Genomic DNA, 23,186 nt, shown 5'->3' with positions numbered 1-23,186 from the left:
AAATCACGTGTTGGCAAATGAGCAGAGCACAGGCACATGTCGACCACACTCCACACTAGCTAGGAATTAGGACTGTGTGTTACGTGTCAGCGTCGTGTGTGAGTTGATAATGGTTATGATAGAAGCTATAGCCACTAGTATCAAGTATCCACTACGGAGATAGTGCCATGGGCCATCCCATATGAAAACTTCACCATTACTTTCCCAACAAGAGATGCGCACCCACCCCCTAACCAGCCACAAATAATAATCTCCATTGATGCCAAGACCCAAAATTCACATATTATTTCCACCACTCAAAAATTTAACTAGTGTATAATATTCTATATGGTTTTCTTTTTAATATTTTACTTAATTATTATTGTTATTATTATCTATATTCGAAAAATATATCCCTTCATAATGAAGCGACACCTATAAAAACATTTTCCAAGGAAAAAAAATCTTTTACTATATGAACTTCTTTCTCAGCTTTTCTTCCTCTGTATATCTCCCTTAATTTGGACACCGAATTTGTGCATGATGTGATGTCTCTGGTAACTTTCAAACCTAACTAGTGCCCATATTCAACGGTCCTAATGACACAAGCAAACGATCATCGTTATCTTCAAATGTCATGCAGAAAATTTTACTATATTTCAGTACCCCGATACATGACACTTCCATTAAGAGAGGTAGATATAGAAGATGAAATCAGCACATATGACTATAGCACAACAAAACTATATTTGATTGGCATATATTATCTTTATTGCCAAACAAAATTTACACGATGTATACATATAGTAAAAATATGTATATAATCATATCAAATCAGTTAAAAGAGATCAAAGGAAAAAGGCATCGATCCAATTTTATCTCTCTCTATCTTTATCAAACTCGATGCTGATTGTTGACCGACCAACCCATCCACTAGTAGTAGCAATCAACGTATTTCAATGGTTCACCTTAGTCCCCTTATGGGAAGAGAATCTTTGCCACTAGAAATGTTATCGGAACCTCATACGAGGGCAAAATGGAAAAGGGTAGGTCAAGAGCAAGGTAAATTTACTAGTCAAACCAATGGAAGTGAAAAAAGTGAGACCAACTTTTGCTACTTCCTTGCTGATTCTACCCTCCCTGTTGCAAGTGCATCAAATTCACTACATATGTGCGTGTGGCTATGTATATATTCTGATTCTGAACGAATATATATAATCACTTTTATTTGGACAGGGATGCATTCACCCAAATGAACCTTCTGATTTTTCAAAGTGCTATCTGCCGTAATTGGTGGCGTATCTGTAAAACTAAAAGAAAAGTGTAGTCATGTAGGTTGTAGCTATTTTTATAATATTTATAGCACTGTCTGGTTAACTGTAGATTCAATTATTAGTTTCAACTATAAGTTAGATTCTTGAGTTTGAGTTTTTAACTTATTGGTATACTTTGTTTATAATATAAGATAAAAGCTAACTTAATTCTAATTAATGTATAGGCATGTACACATATATACGTGTTTATGTGTGCATGTGTTTATGAACTGGAACTTACATTGATAAGTATCTTAAGCAAGTGTGTATAAGACGTATTTTTTGGGTGGTTCACAATCTTTATCGTTACGACAAATAAATACTAAGGATTATGTTAATGAGTATTGTAAAAGTGCCAAGTAAAAAATAATAAAAAGAAATCACTATAAAAGTATGTCAATAATACAAATTTTATATTTTCCCTTTTATCTTTAATTTCTGAAACAGTATTTTTAAAACACTTATTAACATGTTCATAAATTTAATTTTTGATATTTATTTTTGTTTTAAAAGTCATAATTACTTAGCAAGTAGTCTACCTTGTAATAACCTACTAATATTGACATAATTTAAAATCGACTTTTTTTAATCATATCTAAAGAGATGAACATTTATATATAACAAATTTTTGTTAAAAGTATAAGATATAAAAAATTCAATACATTAATAATATTAAATGTAATAATTTATAATAAAAAATTAATTTATTCTCTTCATTTCTGAAAAATAATCATTTAAAGTTGTGACATAAGAACTAAGAAAGCATTTAATTATTTTGTTTTTATTAAAAGTATTCTGAAATTTTTTATTATATCAATTTTAGAATTTATTTATGCAATAAATGAATAGAAAGAGAAGCTAGAAAATGCGTTTTGAGATAATAATTATTTTAAGAGTAAAATTAAAAGAAAAACTAATTTTATCTTTAAAATATAAAATAACTATTATTTTGAGAAAAATAAAATTGGCAAAAATGATGATTGTTAAGTATTAAACATTAATTAAATGTCTTTAGACTTGCGTTAACATTACGTGACTCTTTATTCTTAATGCTTCTTACTGAAATGAAGCAATAATTATGGTGAATTGTCGTGTGCTCTATGATTGGTGGGCAAGAATGTTTGTTTTCTTGTATGCAATGCTTATTAGTAATTTTTTTTGGTATTTTTAAATCGGGTATTTATTGATCTTTTCTTAACACTAGAAGCCAACCATTGACCAATGATGGAGCAATAAATTTAACAGCAACTTGTTACACTTGAAATATCCAAGAAATTAAACACAATAATAACAATAATTTTGGCAAATGTTAAACTTAATTGGTTTCAAAAGAATCAGCATTGTTTTATTGTACTACAGCTAGTGAGGGAAAATTACCGTTTGTCTAAGCTAACACACATCTCTATATATGTACGCCACATCAATCCATACAGTCGCTGAGCCTTTGGCCAAACAAAGCATCTTAATATCTTTCATGGTCCTTCCAATTGGCAAGGAAAAGGATAAAGGAGAAAGAACAAATAAACCAAGGTGAGAGATGGTATATTATCATTGCACTTTTCATTTTCTATGCACGAAAATCAAAAACAACAAACACAATACTAATGTCAACTATAAATAATTTGTTTTGATGTGCTTGAGTTTCCTCTGATGTATAAAAAGCTTGTGTTACATAGGCCATATAGCTGCAACTACAGTTAGAGCGATGACCACCTCATCAAGTGCCCCAAACATGGAAGAAGAGAAGGGACTAGAAATAACTGAAAGAGAACCGGACTTGGAAGATCAGCTACCAGCTGCTGAAATTCAGTCTCAGCCATGGACAGAACAGATAACTCTAAGAGGAGTGTTGGTTAGCATGATGATTGGAATCATATATAGCATAATAGTGATGAAACTCAACCTCACAACTGGAATGGTTCCAAACTTGAATGTATCTGCTGCACTACTTGCCTTTGTGTTTGTCCGAAGCTGGACCAAAGTGCTCCACAAGGCTGGCTTTGTATGCAAGCCTTTCACCCGCCAGGAAAACACCATCATACAGACTTGTGCTGTTGCATGCTACAGCATTGCTGTTGGAGGTTAGAGGCTTGTCATTTATCTTCTTCAAATTATTTAACGAGTTTATTAATCTACATATGTGTGATTTCTTCTAAAAAGTTTGATTTGTGTGGGGGTGTGTGTGTGTTGCAGGAGGATTTGCTTCCTATTTGTTGGGATTAAATAGTAAGACTTATGAGTTGTCTGGAGTGGGAAACGAGGGTAACAGTCCAAGTGCTGTTAAAGAACCTGGATTTGGTTGGATGACTGGCTTCCTTTTTGTGGTTTGCTTTGTTGGACTCTTTGTTTTGATTCCACTCAGAAAGGTATTAATTTCGTATCCTATGTCTTTGCTGCACATCTTTCAGCAATTAGAGAAGCAAGAATTAATATTGGATGCATATATGTCGAACTTGTTAAAATCACTCTTCAACTATTTTTCTTTTTCTAAGTTTTCCATTACGTTTGAGATATGCCTAACTGGTCAAGAGTATTGAAGGATAGTTTCAGTTGCATGTTATGAAAACTCACACAAGCAAATAAGACTATCAAAAACTCTGGCTTACTGAACCTTTTGTGCTGCAGATCATGATAGTTGACCTCAAATTAACTTATCCCAGTGGCTTGGCAACAGCGGTTCTCATCAATGGTTTCCATACCCAGGGTGATAAAATGGCCAAGTACCGTACTCCTCTTTTATTCATCAGATTTCAATTGTTGCAATTTATAGATCTAGGAGTTAATTTATTATTCCTACGCACATTTTCTTTACTAGATTACTTTTTACAATTTCCTTTTTTCTCTTTGTATTTCTCTTCTTCGTAAAAAAAATGTTGTATAAAGTGTAGTACAATAATCCAATAATCAAATGTGAACCAAATTAAAGGCACTTTCTGATAATAATCTTATTATAATATTGCAGGAAGCAAGTACATGGGTTCATGAAGTATTTTTCTATCAGTTTCTTGTGGGGTTTATTTAAGTGGTTCTTTTCAGGGATAGAGGACTGTGGATTCGAACAGTTCCCTACCTTTGGATTGCAAGCTTGGAAGCAAACGTATGGTTTTTAGCATATTAGTTGCTTTGAAAAGGATAGTTCCATGCCACATGCTACTGATCATTGTTTGAATTCAATTTGCAGATTCTACTTTGATTTTAGTATGACTTTTGTGGGAGCAGGAATGATTTGCTCCCACCTTGTGAACTTGTCTTTGCTCCTTGGAGCCGTGATCTCTTTTGGGCTCATGTTTCCGCTTATTGATCGGCTTAGAGGAGATTGGTTCCCTGACAATTTAGAAGAAAGTAACATGAAGGGTTTATATGGTTATAAGGTTTTTATATCAATTGCTCTAATCCTGGGTGATGGCATATATAATTTCACCAAGATTCTAGTTTCCACAGTCCTCAACGTCCTTGACAGAACGAAGAGCAAGAATCATAAAAATGGTAAAAGCAGTAGTCACATACACACTAGCTTCTTTTAAATCTTATCAAGAATTATGTATATCTAATGTTGAAATCGTTTTCTTACTGCAGCAGTAGCTGCTGATCGGCAGGGGAATCCCACTAGAGACCTGAAACAAACCGAAACATTTCTCAAGGAGAACATTCCCATGTGGATTGGAATCATCGGATACGTTGCTTTCACAATCATTTCCATAATTACAATACCACACATGTTTCCTCAGCTGAAATGGTACTACATCGTGGTTGCTTATATATTTGCTCCTTCCCTGGCATTCTGCAATGCTTATGGAGCAGGTCTCACTGATATAAACATGGCATATAATTATGGGAAAGTTGCACTCTTTACGCTGGCAGCTATTACAGGAAAAGAAAATGGTGTGGTGGCAGGACTTGTGGGTTGTGGTCTCATTAAATCCGTGGTCTCAGTGTCTTGCATTCTGATGCAAGATTTCAAAACAGCTCATTACACATCTACCTCTCCCAGAGCAATGTTCATATGCCAAGTAATCGGCATTGCAATGGGCTGTGTAACAGCTCCTCTGAGCTTCTTCCTATACTACAAGGCATTTGATGTGGGAAACCCACATGGAGAATTCAAAGCTCCTTATGCACTAATTTATAGAAATATGGCAATTATAGGTGTTCAAGGTTTCTCAGCATTACCCGACCATTGCTTGCAGCTTTGCTTCGGGTTCTTTGCTTTTGCCATAGGAGTAAACATGGTGAGAGATTTTTCACCCCAAAAGATTGGGAAATGGATGCCATTACCAATGGTTATGGCTGTACCATTTCTGGTGGGGGCATACTTTGCAATTGATATGTGCATGGGTAGTCTGATTGTGTTCGTGTGGCACAAGCTCAACTCCAAGAAGGCAGAGTTGATGGTTCCAGCAGCTGCCTCTGGACTAATTTGTGGGGAAGGACTATGGATTCTTCCTGCAGCGATTCTAGCTCTGGCAAAAATTAATCCTCCTATCTGCATGAAATTCCTTGCTTCCTAGAACTTGCGGACCGCATAAAGCATTTGAATGCCTCGAGTTTTCTAATGCTATAGGAATTTGAAAGAGAACCCTTCTTGTTTTTTTGGTAAACGCTACTATCCCCCACACACAGTTGGCACTGAAACAGTTTGTAACATCAAAATTTTCTCTCAAAAATAAGGTATGTTTTTCTACTGCAGCTATTGCAGGTACATCCCCCCGCCCCAACAAAATTAATAACGAAACCCCTCCCGTGTTGAGTAATCGGTGATTTTTCAGCCTTACCTGAAAATGGGATAAACAATGCATAACCGACAGATTTAAGCAGATGATCAAACAACAAAAATAGGCTAGAACCTCAAGAGAAATTCGTACAAATGCGTGTGGCCAGGCACCAACAAAGTACATTGATTCAGGGTTCAGTTCCCAAATTTCTGCAACTCTTGTAAAATATATATATATAGGGTGAAAATTAGAATAAGAATGTTCAACAAACAAGGCTAATAGATAAACAAGGATTTTTCAATTGTATTGAAATTATTTCATACATTACTCAATATTATACACAAGTTCGCAGAGAAGTGCAAAACACTGGACAGTGAGTTCTTACACAATTTGACATTCAAACGGGTGATACACTAAACTAATATTCATCCTGTTATTATACCAGCCAATACATCACTTTTGCCTCGTACATAAATTGTGTAAACTAGACGAATTGCATCCAGCCATCCATCCAATGATTCCCAAGAGTCAGCAACCTTGATAATGCAAGATGTAAAAATGAAGATTAGTGCTGCATTTTCAAAAGCTAAAGAGATTCTCATGTTTATAGCTTGAGATGAAGCACAATTCAAAAGATTTCATCAACCTGCCTACAGAAATTTGTTAAATTTGGATTTGGAAGAACAATTTTTAAAAGACATCAGTAGTGAGTGGGGGAGGGATTAATCAGGAAATATATGAATGAACTTTGCCTTTCTATGCAATTCAAGACAGAATGGACAACAATAGTACAGGTTTCATGTAATAGCATTCTCCATTCAAAGTTGTTAATCCCATCACATAATCAGATATGCTATCACACAGAACAAGCCATCACAAAAACATGAGTACGGAAGTGGCAGGAAGTTGTAGGGACGATCAAGAGTTGGGAAGTGGTAATTTCATTATTGAATGTGGATAAGTCATGGTTATTTCATTATGAAAAAGGTCATGGCTTTGTCTTCCCAAAATTGTTCTATGCTGTTTTCAACCAAAATTTATTTAGTGCTATTAATTAAAGAGTCTTAGATATGTGCGGAGGAAGGAAATAATAAATTTGTGGAATATGCATAAACTCTGGTCAATGTAACCGTTGCTTACCAAGAAAATTGATCCAAGACAATTAAAGAGTCTTAGATAAGTGAGGAGGAAGGAATTAATAAATTTGTGGAATATGCATAAACTCTGGTCAATGTAACCGTTGCTTACCAAGAAAATTGATCCAAGACTTGTATCTATGCAAAGGCCTGCACCAGGTGGTAAGGTCAGATCAGCACATGCTGATACAGAAACAATATCTGCTATATCTACTTTGATAATCTTCTTATCCGCATTCACTGAATCTGATCTGCCTGAGAGACTTTGAGTTACATGTCGCTGTTCACCTCTGGGTATCTGATCAAAGGGAGTAAAGTAAATTATTAATTATAAATTAGCATTTGTAATAGTAGAATGTAGGGATTATTCAGTGGTTTTAAAACTAAATGTGAGTTGCCTATTAAATATTTCAATTTGTCAACCATGTCTTACCTGCTGAAGCTTTTCATGGTCCAAAAAGAATTCTGATCGTTTCCAGTCACTATGTGGAGCAATTGTTGTCCCCACAGGAGGTGCAGTTAAATATCCAACCTTAAGGTATGGTAATGGTAGCTGAGAAAAATGATTTCTGTCAAAGTTAGTATATATATAAATTATTCCATCAGCCAACACTCATACTTGCATAGTATTGAAACAGCTATGACAATAGCACATATAAATTCAAGTGAGAAAATAAATTAACTTCTAATAAAAAGATTAGTTGACTCTATAAATACTAATTAAGCAAATGAGATCCAATAAAATAGCATGGTTACTTAACAAGAAACAAAATTCAGAAACTTAAAAGAGCAATTTTTTTCAAGTCATTTAAATGATACGATCTGCTTCATATTGCAATGTTGGTCCAGGTCAAAAGCTAATTTAGGATAACATGTACTCACCATAGAACGCACCAATCGCAAGGCACTGCTATAAACCTGTAACATACCAGAATAAAAATAAATAAATAAATAAATACTGATGATAATAATGCTGGGGGTGATGGCTGTGGTGGTTGATGGCATGATTAAAATTGGAGGAAAAAATTAACAGGATTGGAGGAAACAAATAGAAGATGTTAACTAGACTAAAAAGTCTTTCTAATCCAAAAAATTGTATAACGGCCAATAAATATTTACAAAGGAAGACAATAAGACTGGCTTCTTACGGAATAATTTGGTTTCAAAGCATGAGCAGCAGCAATATATATTGCAGACTGGCTGTACAACTCATTTGGTGAAACTTCTTGGGCACTCACCAATCCCCCAGTTCTTAAAGTGTCCTCTGCTAATCCGTACTGCAAAGATATTTGGTGAGTCAATTATACACTCCTAATACGGTTAGACATAAGTCAATCCAAGACACCAAAGTATATTGTGGGATTAAATATGAGTAAAAGGAAGAAGCAATAGGACCAGAACAGTTCCAAGATTGTAAATTGCCCGATGGAAATCAAATTGCAACTGTATGGCTGCACGAAACTGCAACAAAGAATATGGAAAAATCATAAGTGGAAGAGGAAATAAGTTATATTCAAAAGACAGCTGATTATATAACAATTTTTTGTCACTTCCATCTGGTTCCCTCCAAAAAAATTTTTTACCTTGCTGATAGCTGTTCTCACAATCTTTTGCTTTTCTCGAGCTGGAACAATGGCACTGAGTTCCTAAATTGGAAACCAATTTTTTATACAAAAGAAAAGAAATTAATTGACAATTTCTAATAAAGAAAATTATGAATTCTTCAACAGCATAAGTACAATGTTTACCAAAGAATTATCAAAGTATAAGGAATATATTCTGAAGAAGAGAACAAAGTAAGAATGGAATAGGCATGTATGGCAGTTTCAATGGTTTTTGAAGTTTTATCCCCTTTTCTTTCTGTATCTATAGAAGCTTTCCAGATAACCTTGCCCATGTCATTTTTTTGCCAAATTTTACATAGCAGGTCTCAGCCAAAGAAAAGAGGGAATATATTACACAATCCATAGCCAAAGTAAAACTATGTTGACTCTTTCCTGACATGGATCGACCATTCAACTATGCTAATTCTATGTTGTTCCTTGTTCCCTAGGTATTGCTGTGCAAGGCTGTTTTGAGTAAAGCACTGAATGAGCTAAAAGTGCTATATCAGCATCCCAAATGTAATGCAAAATAAGGAAGGGTTCTTGTATTTTCCTCTAGGATTAGTTTTGGCAAAAGTCTTGGAACACTAACACGTATATCTATGGAAGTAGCTCACAAAGTGATTAGAAGGAGTACTAACTAGGTCAAACTTGAAAGAATAATGCAGTAAATGTTAGAGGAATTGAAGATAGGAAATTTTGGAAGGGTCACAAAATCTCAAGGAAGAAAATAGTTTCCTAAGAGGGAATTTAATATATTGGAAGAAACATAAGGGCTTACATGAGTGTCTATGGTGTAAGAAGAAGACTAATACAAATATCCAATGAGAAAAGTAGATCAAATTAAAGATAGTATAATTAAAACAGACACATGTAGACCGAAGAAAACTTTGGAAGAAATCAATAAAAGCAGACCTTAATCAAAATTGTTTTACGGAAGATTTAGTTTATGATAAAGCCAGTGGCATCAACCGATTCATGACTGAACAGTGCCTGATAAGGCTTGACAGTTTATAGAATAAAGAATGTTTCCAAATTCCAACAATTTAAATTTTAGTCACATTGCTCCGACCTCACTATGAGACCCACAGCTACATAATCAATCATTTGAACTCAACTACTAAAAGTAAATAGTAAAACAGACTAATTACGAAACATGACCGTCTCTTGATACATGTAAGGCATGCAGCATGTGCATACACATGATAATTTTCTTAGATATGCAACTTTTATTAATTTTTAATTACTAGCTAGCAAACAATATGGCATATATGGTCGATTGCTTTGGGATTCCTTGTAATTTTACTCACATTACATTCATTATATAGTCTTACCATTAGAATTTTATACTCCTATAATTTATTAAGTACCATATATAAATCATGTAATAGTAATAAAGGAAAAAATTCAATTATTTTTTTTGGTTTTTACATAAATATGAAGCTTATATCCATTATTACAACTTCCAAATGCAAATTATTTCCAAGTTCAAGCTTAGATTGTTGAGAATAATACTTGAAAGTGATATTATGATTGAACATTTGGTTTAGATTTACCCACAAGAGCTGTGCTTTTGGTATAAAGAAAACTTTAGGAGAAGTAAAAAGCTCCAGGTCTTAAAGAAAGGTGAAAATGGCTTTTTATATATGCTTATGTATAGTTACAAACACACATAAATGAGAGGGGAAAACCCAGACATGTTATTAGAAGTAATCATAAACATACAGGTATTTTTTCTATCGCAATTTGAATGAAGTAGAGAAAAGCATACACACTGGCAAGTTAAATATACCTGAAGAGCAAGTCCCCAGTTATTAAGTGCCTGAAATAAATTCATTGAGTCAGTAACAGGGTCTCAGCAATGCAATGAGCATGCTTGTGAAGAAAATTACGTGTAGAACAGAACAAGTACAGGATGAAAAAAATTTATATCTAACAAAACAAGAAAAAGCTGTTTCAAAATCACATTTTGACACCAAAAGAAGTTGCAGGACAAATTCTGGACAATTAATTGAGAAGAACCTGAGGACTGTTCCAGTTCAGGTGGACTGCTTTTTCATAATTCCTTGTTGCCTGGAAATTTAACAAAAATTAAGTTGTGCAAAGGTGAGCCTCTCTCTATCAATCAACACTCAACAACTATAACCACAAATGTGAAAATTTCTACCATGCAAGTTCAGTATGTATTTAATTATTTATCAAGCATTATCAAACATGGAGCAAGGGATTGGTATAAGAGCATGAACTGCCAAAAATCATCATTTTCTCCAAGGCCAAAATATGCACAAAACCATTACCAGAATGCGGCATTTATTTTTTCCTGACCTGTTTCCATAGCTCTTCAGCTTCCTTTGTGCGGCCACGCATCTTTGCCCGATCAGAGATTGCTATAGCCCAATTGTAGAAAGCCTGGATACAATCAAATGAAGGGGGAAATGGAAAGTAAAGACACTCATTTTGTGTATAAAAAAACTTACTTAGCTTATATGCAAATAGCAACAATTTTGAGCTCTCGTATCATATCAATAGACTCATGACAGGAGGGCTACTCAAGTATAATTACAATATGGACAGCATTGATCCTGCAGATAGATTGGCTACTAGTAGTTCAGTGGTTGCAAGATAGGAGAGATGGCTACTGCTCCTTAAGTAAGGATACTTATTTGGTAAAGTATGACTGGTATAAAATGTACCTACATACATGGGAATTGTGGAATGATATGGCCTGGAAATTCCAAAGGAATGAGCTAAAAAAATAAAACGGTAATGTATGAATAGCTCTTCTTTTTACTTTATCAAGGGGCCCAAAGGATTACACTTAAAACAGATCTAGTGGTGTAGTCAAACCAACCTTTGAGGGATGCACAATCTTCGCTCAATATGGGCTGAATCATTGCAGTTCTTTTAGACACTTCTCTTGACCCATGTATTAGCAGTTAATTAGTTAGAACAGACTCAATAAGTTGACAACTGTACTGTATCAACAGTTGATTACTTTGAAAAGTGGAGTTGTGTGTATGTAAATAATGGGTTGGACTTAATGGAGGGTAGGCATTAGATATAGAATAGGAATTTGTGGAGCAAATGAGCCAGGTATCTTGAATATCTAGGAATGAGAGAAAGAGAGAGAGTATTTCATCATATCATTCTTGGCCACTTGTTCTGTATTACATAAGACTGATCAAGGCTGTTTCTGCAATAAAGTCCCTCAGTTCATCCCATTTCTGGTCCAATTTCATCAAGTTCACATTATTAATTAACCAAAAGGACTGAAACTTGTTCAACAAATTATCTGAGTTAAGAGCTTTACTGCTTGGCTAAGCTTTAACTTGTTATAGCTTGTATAAGTGTACAACAACAACAATAACAATGAAGTTTTGTCCTACTATGTGAGGACAACTACATAGATCACACGATGCCATTGAGTTCAGTTAAAACCAAATTTTCAAAAATATAATTAATCAAAAAGTCTCTTTAATAACTTTATCTAAAGTTCTTTTGGGTCTCCCTCAACCCCTTTTTAACCTAAAAAATGAATAATAAACATAAAAATGCATATAACTTTTTCATTTGCATGTGCTGCTAGTTTAAATTTTTAGTGGCACTTACATTTAAATACAGAATCTCATTAACAGCTCAGAGTTGAGTTGAGCTCAACTGTTCTAATGTTCAACTTAAGCACAACCTTACCCACATCTTAGGTAAAAATTTGCTATCATTCATCTAAAAACTTCACAAAAAAGGATATTTTTACATACATCATGTAGTGTGGGACAAAGGCAAGTGGCCTCATCATACTTCTTACATGCCTCCTCAAGCAAAGCATCTTTAGAAGGTGAAGTGGAATCTGGACTAACATTATCAGCACTTTCCTGCATGCCAACAAATACTAATGTAAAGCTTGGACCAAGTATAGCATACTTACAATTCAAACCAACAAATTTTGTCTGTAATGGATATCCAAGGATTATTACAAGTAAAATAACATGAAGTGCAATCCCATTTCATAAGAAAATGCAAAATACATATTTCAAATTTCAGTCAGACAAATGCAAAATATAATCAGCCAACAAAAGTCCATGGTGTGTATTTATGCATACTAATAGTACATCATGCTAAAATAACTTATACTGGACAATAAGTTGATAGCGTTACAAGCTGAGCATTCTAACCAAAAATAGGGTGGAGGGCAGAGCCAACAACTAAAATAATATGAAAATCCCGCAGACTTCAATATTACAAGAACAAAGTGAGACAGTTGCTCAAACCTGAAGCACCAATGCCCAGTTGTATAGTGCATCATAATCATCAGGGTTCCTCTCAATTGCAGTAGCATACCTAGAAATCCAAGTAAGAAATTCTAAGTTTGAATGCAAAATGGACAATGGCAGTAAATAGAAGAGGTAATATTACCTCCTGGCAGCGAATGTAAGAATCCTTTGTCGGGACCGGCCCTCTTCATCCACACCTACAACACTATTTATCAAATCCATTGCAGCGTTGTTCTGGTCCGTCTGCTGTTGCTGTTGACCTTCTGGGCTGAAAATTTTGAAATAACACAATGTAAGTTGCATTTCATGCATGCACACGAGAAAAAAACTCTCAAAGTCAAACCCCTAAATTTGCATCACTTAGATTCACCATAGCTGAATAAAAAGAAACTACACTCATTCAATAGCTACATGGGCACTAAAATTAGAAGCATTTGTCAGTGAGATATTTAATAGGTCATTTACGATCTACAATTTGTGTGTTCCACTGGTTCCCTAGAAAAGCAAAAGATTGCGACGATAACCTGTAGGGAGAGTTGGCATCTTCTCTCTCGGGTTCGGAATCGTTTTTCAATCCATTTAGCAATTCTCTCATGGTGAAAGTTCGACTTCCTTCGTCTTTTCGGAGCTGAGGTTTGGGAGAAGGATTAGCATCGGCGTCATTGGAATGGATCGCGCTTTCCCTGAGATCTGCTCCGTTTACCGATGGATCAACTTCGGATCCCGATTTCGGCTCCAATTGTGCTTGTGTTTGTGGTACTTCTGTTGGCTCTGGTTCTGGTTCTGGTTCTGGTTCTGGTTCTGTTTCCGGCAGGGGATTTGGTTGGGATTCAGGTTCGGGCGGTGGTTGAAGTCCGTTCTGCGATTCCGGTTCGGGCATTTCGAGTGTTGAAGGAGAGAGAGAGAGAGAGGAGAGTTTTGGTCCGATGCGGGTATCAAACAGAGTCGACGAGAGGAGAACTGTGGGCAGAGGCAAAACGAGTGCTGTTCTGAAGGAGAAACAAATGCAGAGTACTCTTTTGTTATAAACGTTTAACTGCAAATTGCACTAGTTTTACTCTTATGTCTTAATGGAATTTTCGGTCAAATCACTATAATTACATAAAAATATATTCTATGATAATTTTAAATTTTAATAATTTTTAAAAATAATTAATCATTAATATAAATATTTTATTTATTATATAAAAATAAATAAGCGGATAATTTTAAAATAAAAACAAATTTCATCTTAATATTCAATAATAAATATAAAATAAATTACTTGATTTGGTGAACAAAATAATTAACTCTCAAAAATATTTTTATTCGACAATTTTTTTTAAATTACTTTTATTTAAGAACTTACATTTACAAATTATATATAATTTTTTTTTCTGAGAATGAAAATATAATATTTTCTATACCTAAATAAGTACTCTTAAAATTTCATAACTTCTACTAAAAAAATTACATATTACAGTTATTAATTATTACATAATTTTGAGACCCGTTTTATTTATTATGATTTTTTAATAAAATTATTAACATATGACATTTTTGATAAATTTACTTAAATATGATTTTTTTAAAGAACGTCAATGACATTTATATATATCAATTAATTAGTTAATGTAAAAGTCATTATTAATAATTTTAGCGTGGTAAACATAATAATTTTTCTTAAACAACAATTATCATTAGTAACTTTAAAAAAAAATACTAAAAATTATAATTGATGAGTTTTGAAACAAATAAAAAAATACTAAAAATTGTAATTAACGATCTTTGACTATTAAAAAAGTTTTTTATTTTTTATAAGTTATTAATGATGATTTTTAATTATTAATTATTTTTTAAAAGTCATCAATGACAACCTTTAACCCATGAAATTATTTAAAAAATATTGTTCAGTAAGTAATTATTAATGAATTTTTAATTAGTGAAATTATAAATACTATAGTCTCCATTGATAGTAAGTTGCTCCTAAAAGCTTTTGAAATATTTATTAATCTTGTGTCTTTGAATTTTGTGTTTGTTAGAAAAAAAAAAACGAGTGTGATAATTGTAATTTATTTTAATGGTAAAATTATAGTAAATATGTGACATTTATATGGGAAAATTCAACATGTTTGTATCTTTCATATAATGTATCATTTAGAGATTTAGATTATTGATTTTGTCAATGTATTGAAGTTTCATTTCCAAGAACAATGGAAAGTATTATGTATCCATGTCTAATCTCGATTTTTGAGAATATTATACAATTTCAATAACCAACAATGATGATGTTTAACAAATATTTTGAATATATCTATAACATCTTTATTTCTTATCCAATATAAATAGTAATTTATATTGATGAATGAAAATTAAATGAATTTCTTGTTATATTTATAGCTCAAAGAATTAAAAAAGCGTAAAACTTTTATTCCTATTATTAGATTCATGAAAATTCAAAGATATTTAAAGCCTTTGAAATGAAATAGTTTTAAAAATTTTAATTTATGAATAGAGCAAAAACTATGATTTTCATGTTAACAATTTACTTACTTCATATTATATATATATTTAAACTTAAAAATAAACAACATTATTTCTTACAAAGTAAATTTCTAATTGAAACTTGAATGTAAACTAAAACCAAAATAATTAACTATTAATATCACAAATACTTCAAATCAATGATTACAACAAAATTTACCAAAGTTTTATAAATTTTAAATTTGACATTAAAATAATTACATAACCTTATTAATTTTAATTGAAAACTTAATAAAATATTACAAACTCTAAATAATTCAAATTCTACAAAGCAATTTTTTCTCACAATATCACTAGACTATGATTCTAGAACAGACCAACCTTCTTTTAATTCTCTTTGATTTCATTTCCTAAAAATAATTAGTAAGGGTGAGTATCTTTCGTCTCACTAAACCCTTTATTTTATAAATAAATCATGTAATACAAAAATATCATACAATCTAATATGCACTAAGATAATATTAACTCATATATTGTATTCACGAATTTTACAACATATCAAACATAATAATAATAATATGATCAGTATTTTCAAATATACATTAGACTTATATCATTTCATATATTCTCATATTAAACAGTATGTCATAATACGTGTGTCATAATCAAATTAATCAATGCATTATAATACACTGTCGATGTATTACAATGCTTGTATTATAATTACATCAATTAATCTATTATGACTCACATATTACAATCACACATCTACATTCATTGCTCTTAGAATCTCTTGAAGTCTTCTAAAGTATAGATAGTTGTTGGTTGGGCGCAGCAACACCGATACAATGTGTGCCAACCTGACCTTTTTTAGTAAATGTATAGTCAGGAGTCTAGTCAAGAAATGAATGTGTGGCCTATAATGCTTTCACTATTAGCAAATCATTGTACACCCACTTAAGAATAGCAATCATCATCCTTATTTTCTCAAGAATTTCTAAATTGTCTCCAGACTCTATACTCCTAGTGTATCTCTGTAACTATCTATATATAGTCTTAATATTTCTCATGACATTTACTTTCTCAGGATTTTAACATGACACATAATCTATTAGCATTTTTCTTTCCACTTTGATAATATAAACAATTTTAATTTTACATGCACTTCCATTCACATTAATCCTTTATTCATGAATTTTTACTAATAAAGTATTTTATCATTTGTGGACAATCAAACATTTTTGCATGTTTTCTTTTGTTCAAACAATTGACTACACTAATTGTTCATGCCTCACTTCATCTAGAATTATTACATCAACTTCATGATCTACATATAGTGTCCACTAAAATTGCAATAAACAAAATTATATTAGTGTTGTAATAATTAAGAATGGTTTCTTTTGTAGAGATTTATCTAACATATTAATAAGAATTAGTAAAAAATTTTACTTTATGAACACCCATTTGATCTCATGCTAATATGATATTCTCAAGATTCTTAAACAAAGTATTAGCTAGATATAGCAAGTATCTCTTTTTAAGAGCAAGTGAAAATATTATTGATTCACATAAGATTGGAGTCAACTAGAGGAGGCGATGTCATGCCCACACCTGCAAAGGTATAAAACAGCCACAAATTTCTTTAACAATATGTTTGGAAGCACGATCAAACTCTCTATAAAGATAGCCTAAATACTCTGATCCCGAATTGTAATTACCAATTTCATTCACATTTATTAACAATTGAAAAAATTATGCATGTATCACTAAATTACTTTTATTTGGCGTCAAAATATGTTTTAGCAAACTAAGAATATACTCATGAGCATGTTGTTGTAACCTCATATTGGAATTAAATGGAAGTCAATCAAGGTGTTGTAATAGTCACTTTAATTTAATTTCAGATCCTTTAATGTGGTTGAATCGAGTTGCTTCTCTAATAAAATTTCACACATTTCCAGTACAACTACGTAAAAGTAGTTGTAGAACTAATCACTATTGCACCATTAATTTGAAGTCCAAGTAACATATAAACATTTATAATGTAATTGTGCATTCTCCACAAAGTAAGTGAAATGTATGTGTTTAAGGCCTCTAATATTATTTAGTAAACATTTTATTTATATTTGACAAAATTGAGAAATTTAATTTAAATCAACATTCCATAAAAATTTTCATGATTTTTGTCCTAGATAGCATTATTGATAAATAACTAGAACATAATAATCTCATTACCTGTTATATATTATTTAAAATATAATTAATATATCCTCAAATAAAATATAATAATGCCAATAATTTTTTAAAGAATAACGTACAACTGTATTGATAAATAAATCTAAAAAACACTTGGAATATTAATTTCTAAATTCAATAAATATGTTAAATTAATAATTAATTAAACTATACTCCCACTTCTTAAATTAAATATTTAATTTGTAAATAAACATACTCAATAATTTAAATTAATTCATCATAATTACTATTAAAAAATAATAAATTGCTATAAATAATTATAAGGGCCAACCATTAAATTACATATTTTTATTATATTATTACATTTATGTTATATACAATAATTTTTAATGCTTTTTAAAATAAATGATAATATTTTTCAAAAACTGAAATAACCAAATATAGAACATTATATAACATAATAATACAAAATTAATTAATTTCAGCAGATGCTCATGATTAAATAAACAATAATCTGCATGCAAATTATAAATTACTAATTAATTAATTAATTAAATATATAAACTGCTTATATTAAATAATAATTTTATTACACGTTAATATATTAGAAAAATATATTACATACACATTTATAAAATAACATTCCATTGTAATAATAATATCAACAAAAATATTTTCTAAATTAACTACAATAAGATGCTGGACATAATTAACAAAAATATTTAGATTAACCCAATATTAGCAATAAACATATTTAATAATTTGTAAAAATTCATATAATTACTTTTTAAATTATAATTATTTAAATTTCTATAAATAATTATTAGGGAATATACAAATTTATTTAACTATTTTTATTATAATATTACATTTATGTTATATAGAATTATTTTTATTACTTTTTTAAATATACTATAAAATTTTTCAAAATATGTAATTACCGAATATAGAACATTATATTATTTTCAATACAAATATTAATAAATTTCATTATTAATTATTTCAAAATATTGCTCATAATTTTTTATAAAATATTCTGCATGCAATTAGTGATTAATAATTAATAAATTAATTATAAATTTTAAAATATACACTGCTTATATTAAATTAATAATTTATAACAGATTTAAATATATTAAAAAAATTATACTACTCATAAGTAAATTATATTCATTTTTATAAATTTTGTTCTATTATAATAAACATATTGACGAAAATTTATTACTGGTTTAACCTAAATAATTTCATAACATAATTACATTATACTTTACGTTATATATAAAAAAATTATAATTTAAAAAATAAATTAATGATAACATTTTTTAAAAACAATAATTACAAAATATATATTATTATATCTTTTTTCCAACATAAATTTAAAATATATCTATTTTAATAACTATAACATTTTAAATTTTAAATAATTTTTTATTATGTATTATTATATTATCTCTAGTCCAGAATCAATTATTATTAAAAATATTTACTAAACTACTATATATTAATAACATTATTTTTTATTTAATAAAATTTAAACTATAATTAAAATTAATATTAATATTAAAAATATAATAAATAAAATAGAATAACTTATATTTAAATTTTAGATATATTTATTTGAGTCAATGGTTGAATTTCAAACATTTTTTTTTTCTGAAAAATTAATCTTCTCAATATCAAAATATTTTTTTTATTTTCTATTTTTTTTCTTTTTGTTACTGTATCTTTTTTCTCTCACGCATTTTTCTTCACTAAGACGTTCTTTTTCTTCAAAATTTTCTCTCCCTTTCACGCATCCAACACTAGGTTTTTAGATCATATATATAAACAAAAATTGCCCTTGGTAATTTTAGAGTTCTCACATTTTCCTATTCCATGCTTGATATGTAAAGACCTGCCATTGTCAAAACTTGACATTGGCGATTTTACAGAAGTGCAACAACATAACAACTGCGACAGAGATTTCTTGACTCCAGTAAAAATCGCCATTGACGTTTTTTGGCAATATCTGAGACCTGAAACCTTGATTATGCTTGACTTGGTACCATTGCTTCAAAAATTGCTATTAGCATTTTTTTAAAAGTCTGGAACATGCTCTCATGGTCCTATTTCTCTTAAAATTGCCATTGGCATTTTTTAGAGACTATATTCCAGTAAATATGGAAAAAAATCACATTTTTATATTTCTATTTATTAAACACCATATTAAAATAATTTTTCCTAATTTTGAAATATATTTTTTATTTTCTTTTATAGCAAAAAAGTAAAATAACCTACGTACATGAGGTACTAGATAGAAATGCCGTACACGTGTTATTATAAATCCTCGCAATACACGGATAATAATAGAAGAATCTACTTTTCGTTAGTAAAAAATAATAATAATTGATGATTGGGCCAATATATTTTTCTCTTTTTTTAAAAAATCATTTTTAATAATAAAAAAAAAGTAACGTGCACAAAAATAGACTAAACAATATAATAGTAAAAATAACAACTGCAACAACAAAGGACGCAAAAAACAACATTATTTTTTAAATTGCATTAAGTTTATTTAACAAAACATGGAAGTTGCTGGTCCATGCAATAGTATGCAGAAAGTACAACGAGCGAGAATTTTGTAGGAGATATGTTTAGGTTTTGTTTCGTTTCATAAATATCCAAAACACAGTGTTATACATTGGAAAAACGTTTTTAAGTAAACTTACTGATCATGTGCGGCACACTAAACCCTCACGATCCATTTGGAAACGTTTTTCTATCTCTAGCTTATTTCACTCTTCATAAACTAGATGATGAATATCCGAACTAATGCAACAAAAATATCGGGAAAAATGCACACAAAAACTGGAAGAATAAGAGGAAACTTGCATCAATTCACAATGAAACTGTGCAGTGATTTTCATATTTAATAATCAAATCAACCACTGATTAATTTTCAAATTTTATAAGCTTAATTTGTCCCAGAACTTTTATTTCAATAGTTGGGTGATCCAAATCAGTAACAAGGGTCCAGTCAATTACGTGCACAGAAGTCAACATGGCCCAAAATGGTTGGGTTGAGGCCTGTCTTGAAGCCCACTTTTTAAAAGACATGTTTTTCATAGTATTCCTTGGGCTTTTTTTTTTTTTTTCAGAAATGCAGCTTTTTTAGAATAAAATTACGCATGTGTTTGGAAAAGTTTTTTTTTTTTTACCGATATGTCCTGAAATTTTAAATTGAAGTTGATTACAAACGACTTCAATTTCAAATCTGATTTTGCTGTTGCCTACAATTGAAATCGACTTTAAATAACTTTAATCTTTTATAGAAGTTGACTTTAATTGACTTTCATGTTTCATTAAAATCGATTCTAGTCAATTTAGGTTGCTGATTTGTAAATCTAAAGAAGTCAATTATAAACGACTTCTATACTACACTTAAGATGATTAAAATCGACTTCTGTTGATATTTGGAGACAATTATAATCGACTACTATATAATCCATCCATGAGAAAAGCGAGACCAGAAAATAAGAGTAGAAAGAGAATCGAGACTAGAGAGAAAAAGTAGGCCAGAAAGAAGGATTGAAGAACAGTAGAGACAACAAAAATAACGGAAGATGGATAATGATTTATATCGACTTAATTTTGTTGATCATATTGCCAGTAAGCTGTCAATACAGGTAAATTAATTTTTAAATATATTTAGTTGATTTATAATTAGCTATTTTTGTATTTAATTTAATATATTATTAATTTTGTAATTATATGTTTAGAAAGATGTATAAATGCTAATATTATGTTATAAATTAATTATAGTTATTTGTTATAAATATAAATATTATATTGAGGAATGCAAATAAAATTTTATAATATATTTATAATTATTATGATAATTGATTTTTGCATTGTAGCAATTTATAATTATAATAATTTTCTTATCATGTTTTCATTTAAATATTGTATATATTATAATATAATGGTTCATCCAGATTCAAGAATGGATCCATTTTTTAGGCAAACTGATTTTTGGCATGTTGCGCAGATAGTTCCAGTATTTGATTATGATAGGACACTCATAAGTACACTTGTAGAACATTGGAGACCCAAGTCACATCCATTTCATTTTTCATATGGAGAATGTACGATCACTTTGGAGAATGTTGTGTTTCAACTAGGCTTACGTGTGGATGGAGTCCCTATGAGTGGTTGCATTGGAGCATGGGAGAAATTTTATGATCGAAATATATGGGCATTGTGTGTAGATTTACTTGCAGCAGTTCCTGATAAGAGAAATATAAAAGGATTTTCTATAAATTTACAGTGATTCACAGATATATTTGGAGCATTACCTCACAATGCTGATGGACAAACTATTATCCGTTACACTAGAACGTACATAATGGTTCTATTTAGTAGGGTATTGTTTCCGGATAAATCAAGATTTAGGGTGCATATGAAGTGGTTGCCTCTTTTAACTGATTTTACTGAGATTTCAAACTATAGTTGGGGTTCTGCTGTTCTAGCATCCCTTTATCGTGAGCTTTGTCGTGTGGTGTCACATGCTGACGAACATTTCTAAGAAAAAAAGACCATGCTTCTTTTGTCTCTCCCTCCACCACTGTAAATGCTATTGGCAAGATATTTGAGTTGCCATCAATAATGTTCCACTATACTTGCCATACAAGTGTGTCCCTTCAATTGAAATCATTTTTTTGCAATATTTGAATGCCTCTATGCATGGTGGATAAGTCCAGAAAAGACGTGAAATATAAAGCAATCATGATCTATAACATCACCAATATAGTATGGTCCAATTTGCATTTGGATAATAGTACCTGGCACATAAGACTGCAAGCCACCCAACCATCTTGGAAGTTCATTATACAATTCTTCCTAATCTCCATATATCATAGCAATAGCTTTCTGTTTGGTCAGCCATACTTTTCTATATGTTATCTTAAACCTCAACTCTAACTCGACTGATGCTTGTAGAGCTTTGATTTTTATCGTCAGATCTGCTTGGATCATAGGGTATTTGTAGGCACGAATAATATTATAATCTATTTGAGCATGTTGATTCATAGACTCTGGAAAGACACATGTGTGTGGTCCTGTCAATTTTTGCACTTCCCATAACTGCAATTTCTGGCAGAAAGTGACACTTATACTCCAATTACAGTCAATGTCCTCTTCTTCATCATTCTCAGTATCCTGTTGTGCCACAACAAAATCAAAATCTCTGACCAAGCTACCTTGTCTCATTTCCTGTGGATTAAGAGATAATGAATTTTCAATGTCTCTAACAAAGTGCTCGAAATTTGGAGAACTTACCTCATCATGTGAATTGTGCATGTCATGGTGGGACATCTCAACTAATGGACCTACATTTGATACAGAAGGTGATGGATCTGGGACTGAGCCTCTAGAGCTAAAATGATCACCTTGTAATTTGACAAAAAGCTCTATTGTACGAGCTTCAGCAAATGAGTTAAAATAACTAAACATGTGATCGATGTACTTATCTTTT

At 30.9% G+C, this 23,186-nt stretch overlaps 2 protein-coding genes across 3 annotated transcripts; one reads left to right on the top strand and one right to left on the bottom strand.

Moving 5' to 3' along the window:
• Positions 1-2,667: 2,667 nt before the first annotated feature.
• LOC113871191 (metal-nicotianamine transporter YSL1-like) lies at positions 2,668-6,040 on the top strand. 2 transcript variants are annotated; one of them, XM_027508101.1, is made up of 7 exons: positions 2,668-2,822; positions 2,969-3,373; positions 3,486-3,658; positions 3,918-4,012; positions 4,255-4,389; positions 4,474-4,778; positions 4,869-6,040. In XM_027508101.1, exons 2-7 carry the CDS (start codon positions 2,998-3,000, stop codon positions 5,798-5,800), a joined length of 2,016 nt encoding a protein of 671 aa, XP_027363902.1. In that variant the 5' UTR covers positions 2,668-2,822; positions 2,969-2,997; the 3' UTR covers positions 5,801-6,040. The 2 variants fall into 2 exon arrangements, with proteins under 2 accessions (XP_027363902.1, XP_027363903.1); XM_027508102.1 differs by having other exon boundaries at positions 2,728-3,373.
• A 242-nt stretch (positions 6,041-6,282) lies between these two features.
• On the bottom strand, positions 6,283-14,035 carry LOC113871192 (protein HLB1). Its single transcript, XM_027508103.1, has 14 exons — positions 13,540-14,035; positions 13,158-13,283; positions 13,013-13,082; positions 12,503-12,616; positions 11,070-11,153; positions 10,767-10,817; positions 10,537-10,566; positions 8,724-8,786; positions 8,536-8,601; positions 8,289-8,417; positions 8,023-8,058; positions 7,574-7,693; positions 7,253-7,438; positions 6,283-6,540 (listed from the first exon to the last, which is right to left on the bottom strand). Exons 1-14 carry the CDS (start codon positions 13,893-13,895, stop codon positions 6,430-6,432), a joined length of 1,542 nt encoding a protein of 513 aa, XP_027363904.1. The 5' UTR covers positions 13,896-14,035; the 3' UTR covers positions 6,283-6,429.
• Between the last annotated feature and the right edge of the window lie 9,151 nt (positions 14,036-23,186).

The sequence above is a fragment of the Abrus precatorius genome, unplaced genomic scaffold (assembly GCF_003935025.1).
Source record: "Abrus precatorius isolate BTA unplaced genomic scaffold, Abrus_2018 Scaffold7, whole genome shotgun sequence".
NCBI classification, from domain to species: domain Eukaryota; kingdom Viridiplantae; phylum Streptophyta; class Magnoliopsida; order Fabales; family Fabaceae; genus Abrus; species Abrus precatorius.
This window is presented reverse-complemented; position numbering and strand designations above follow the sequence as displayed.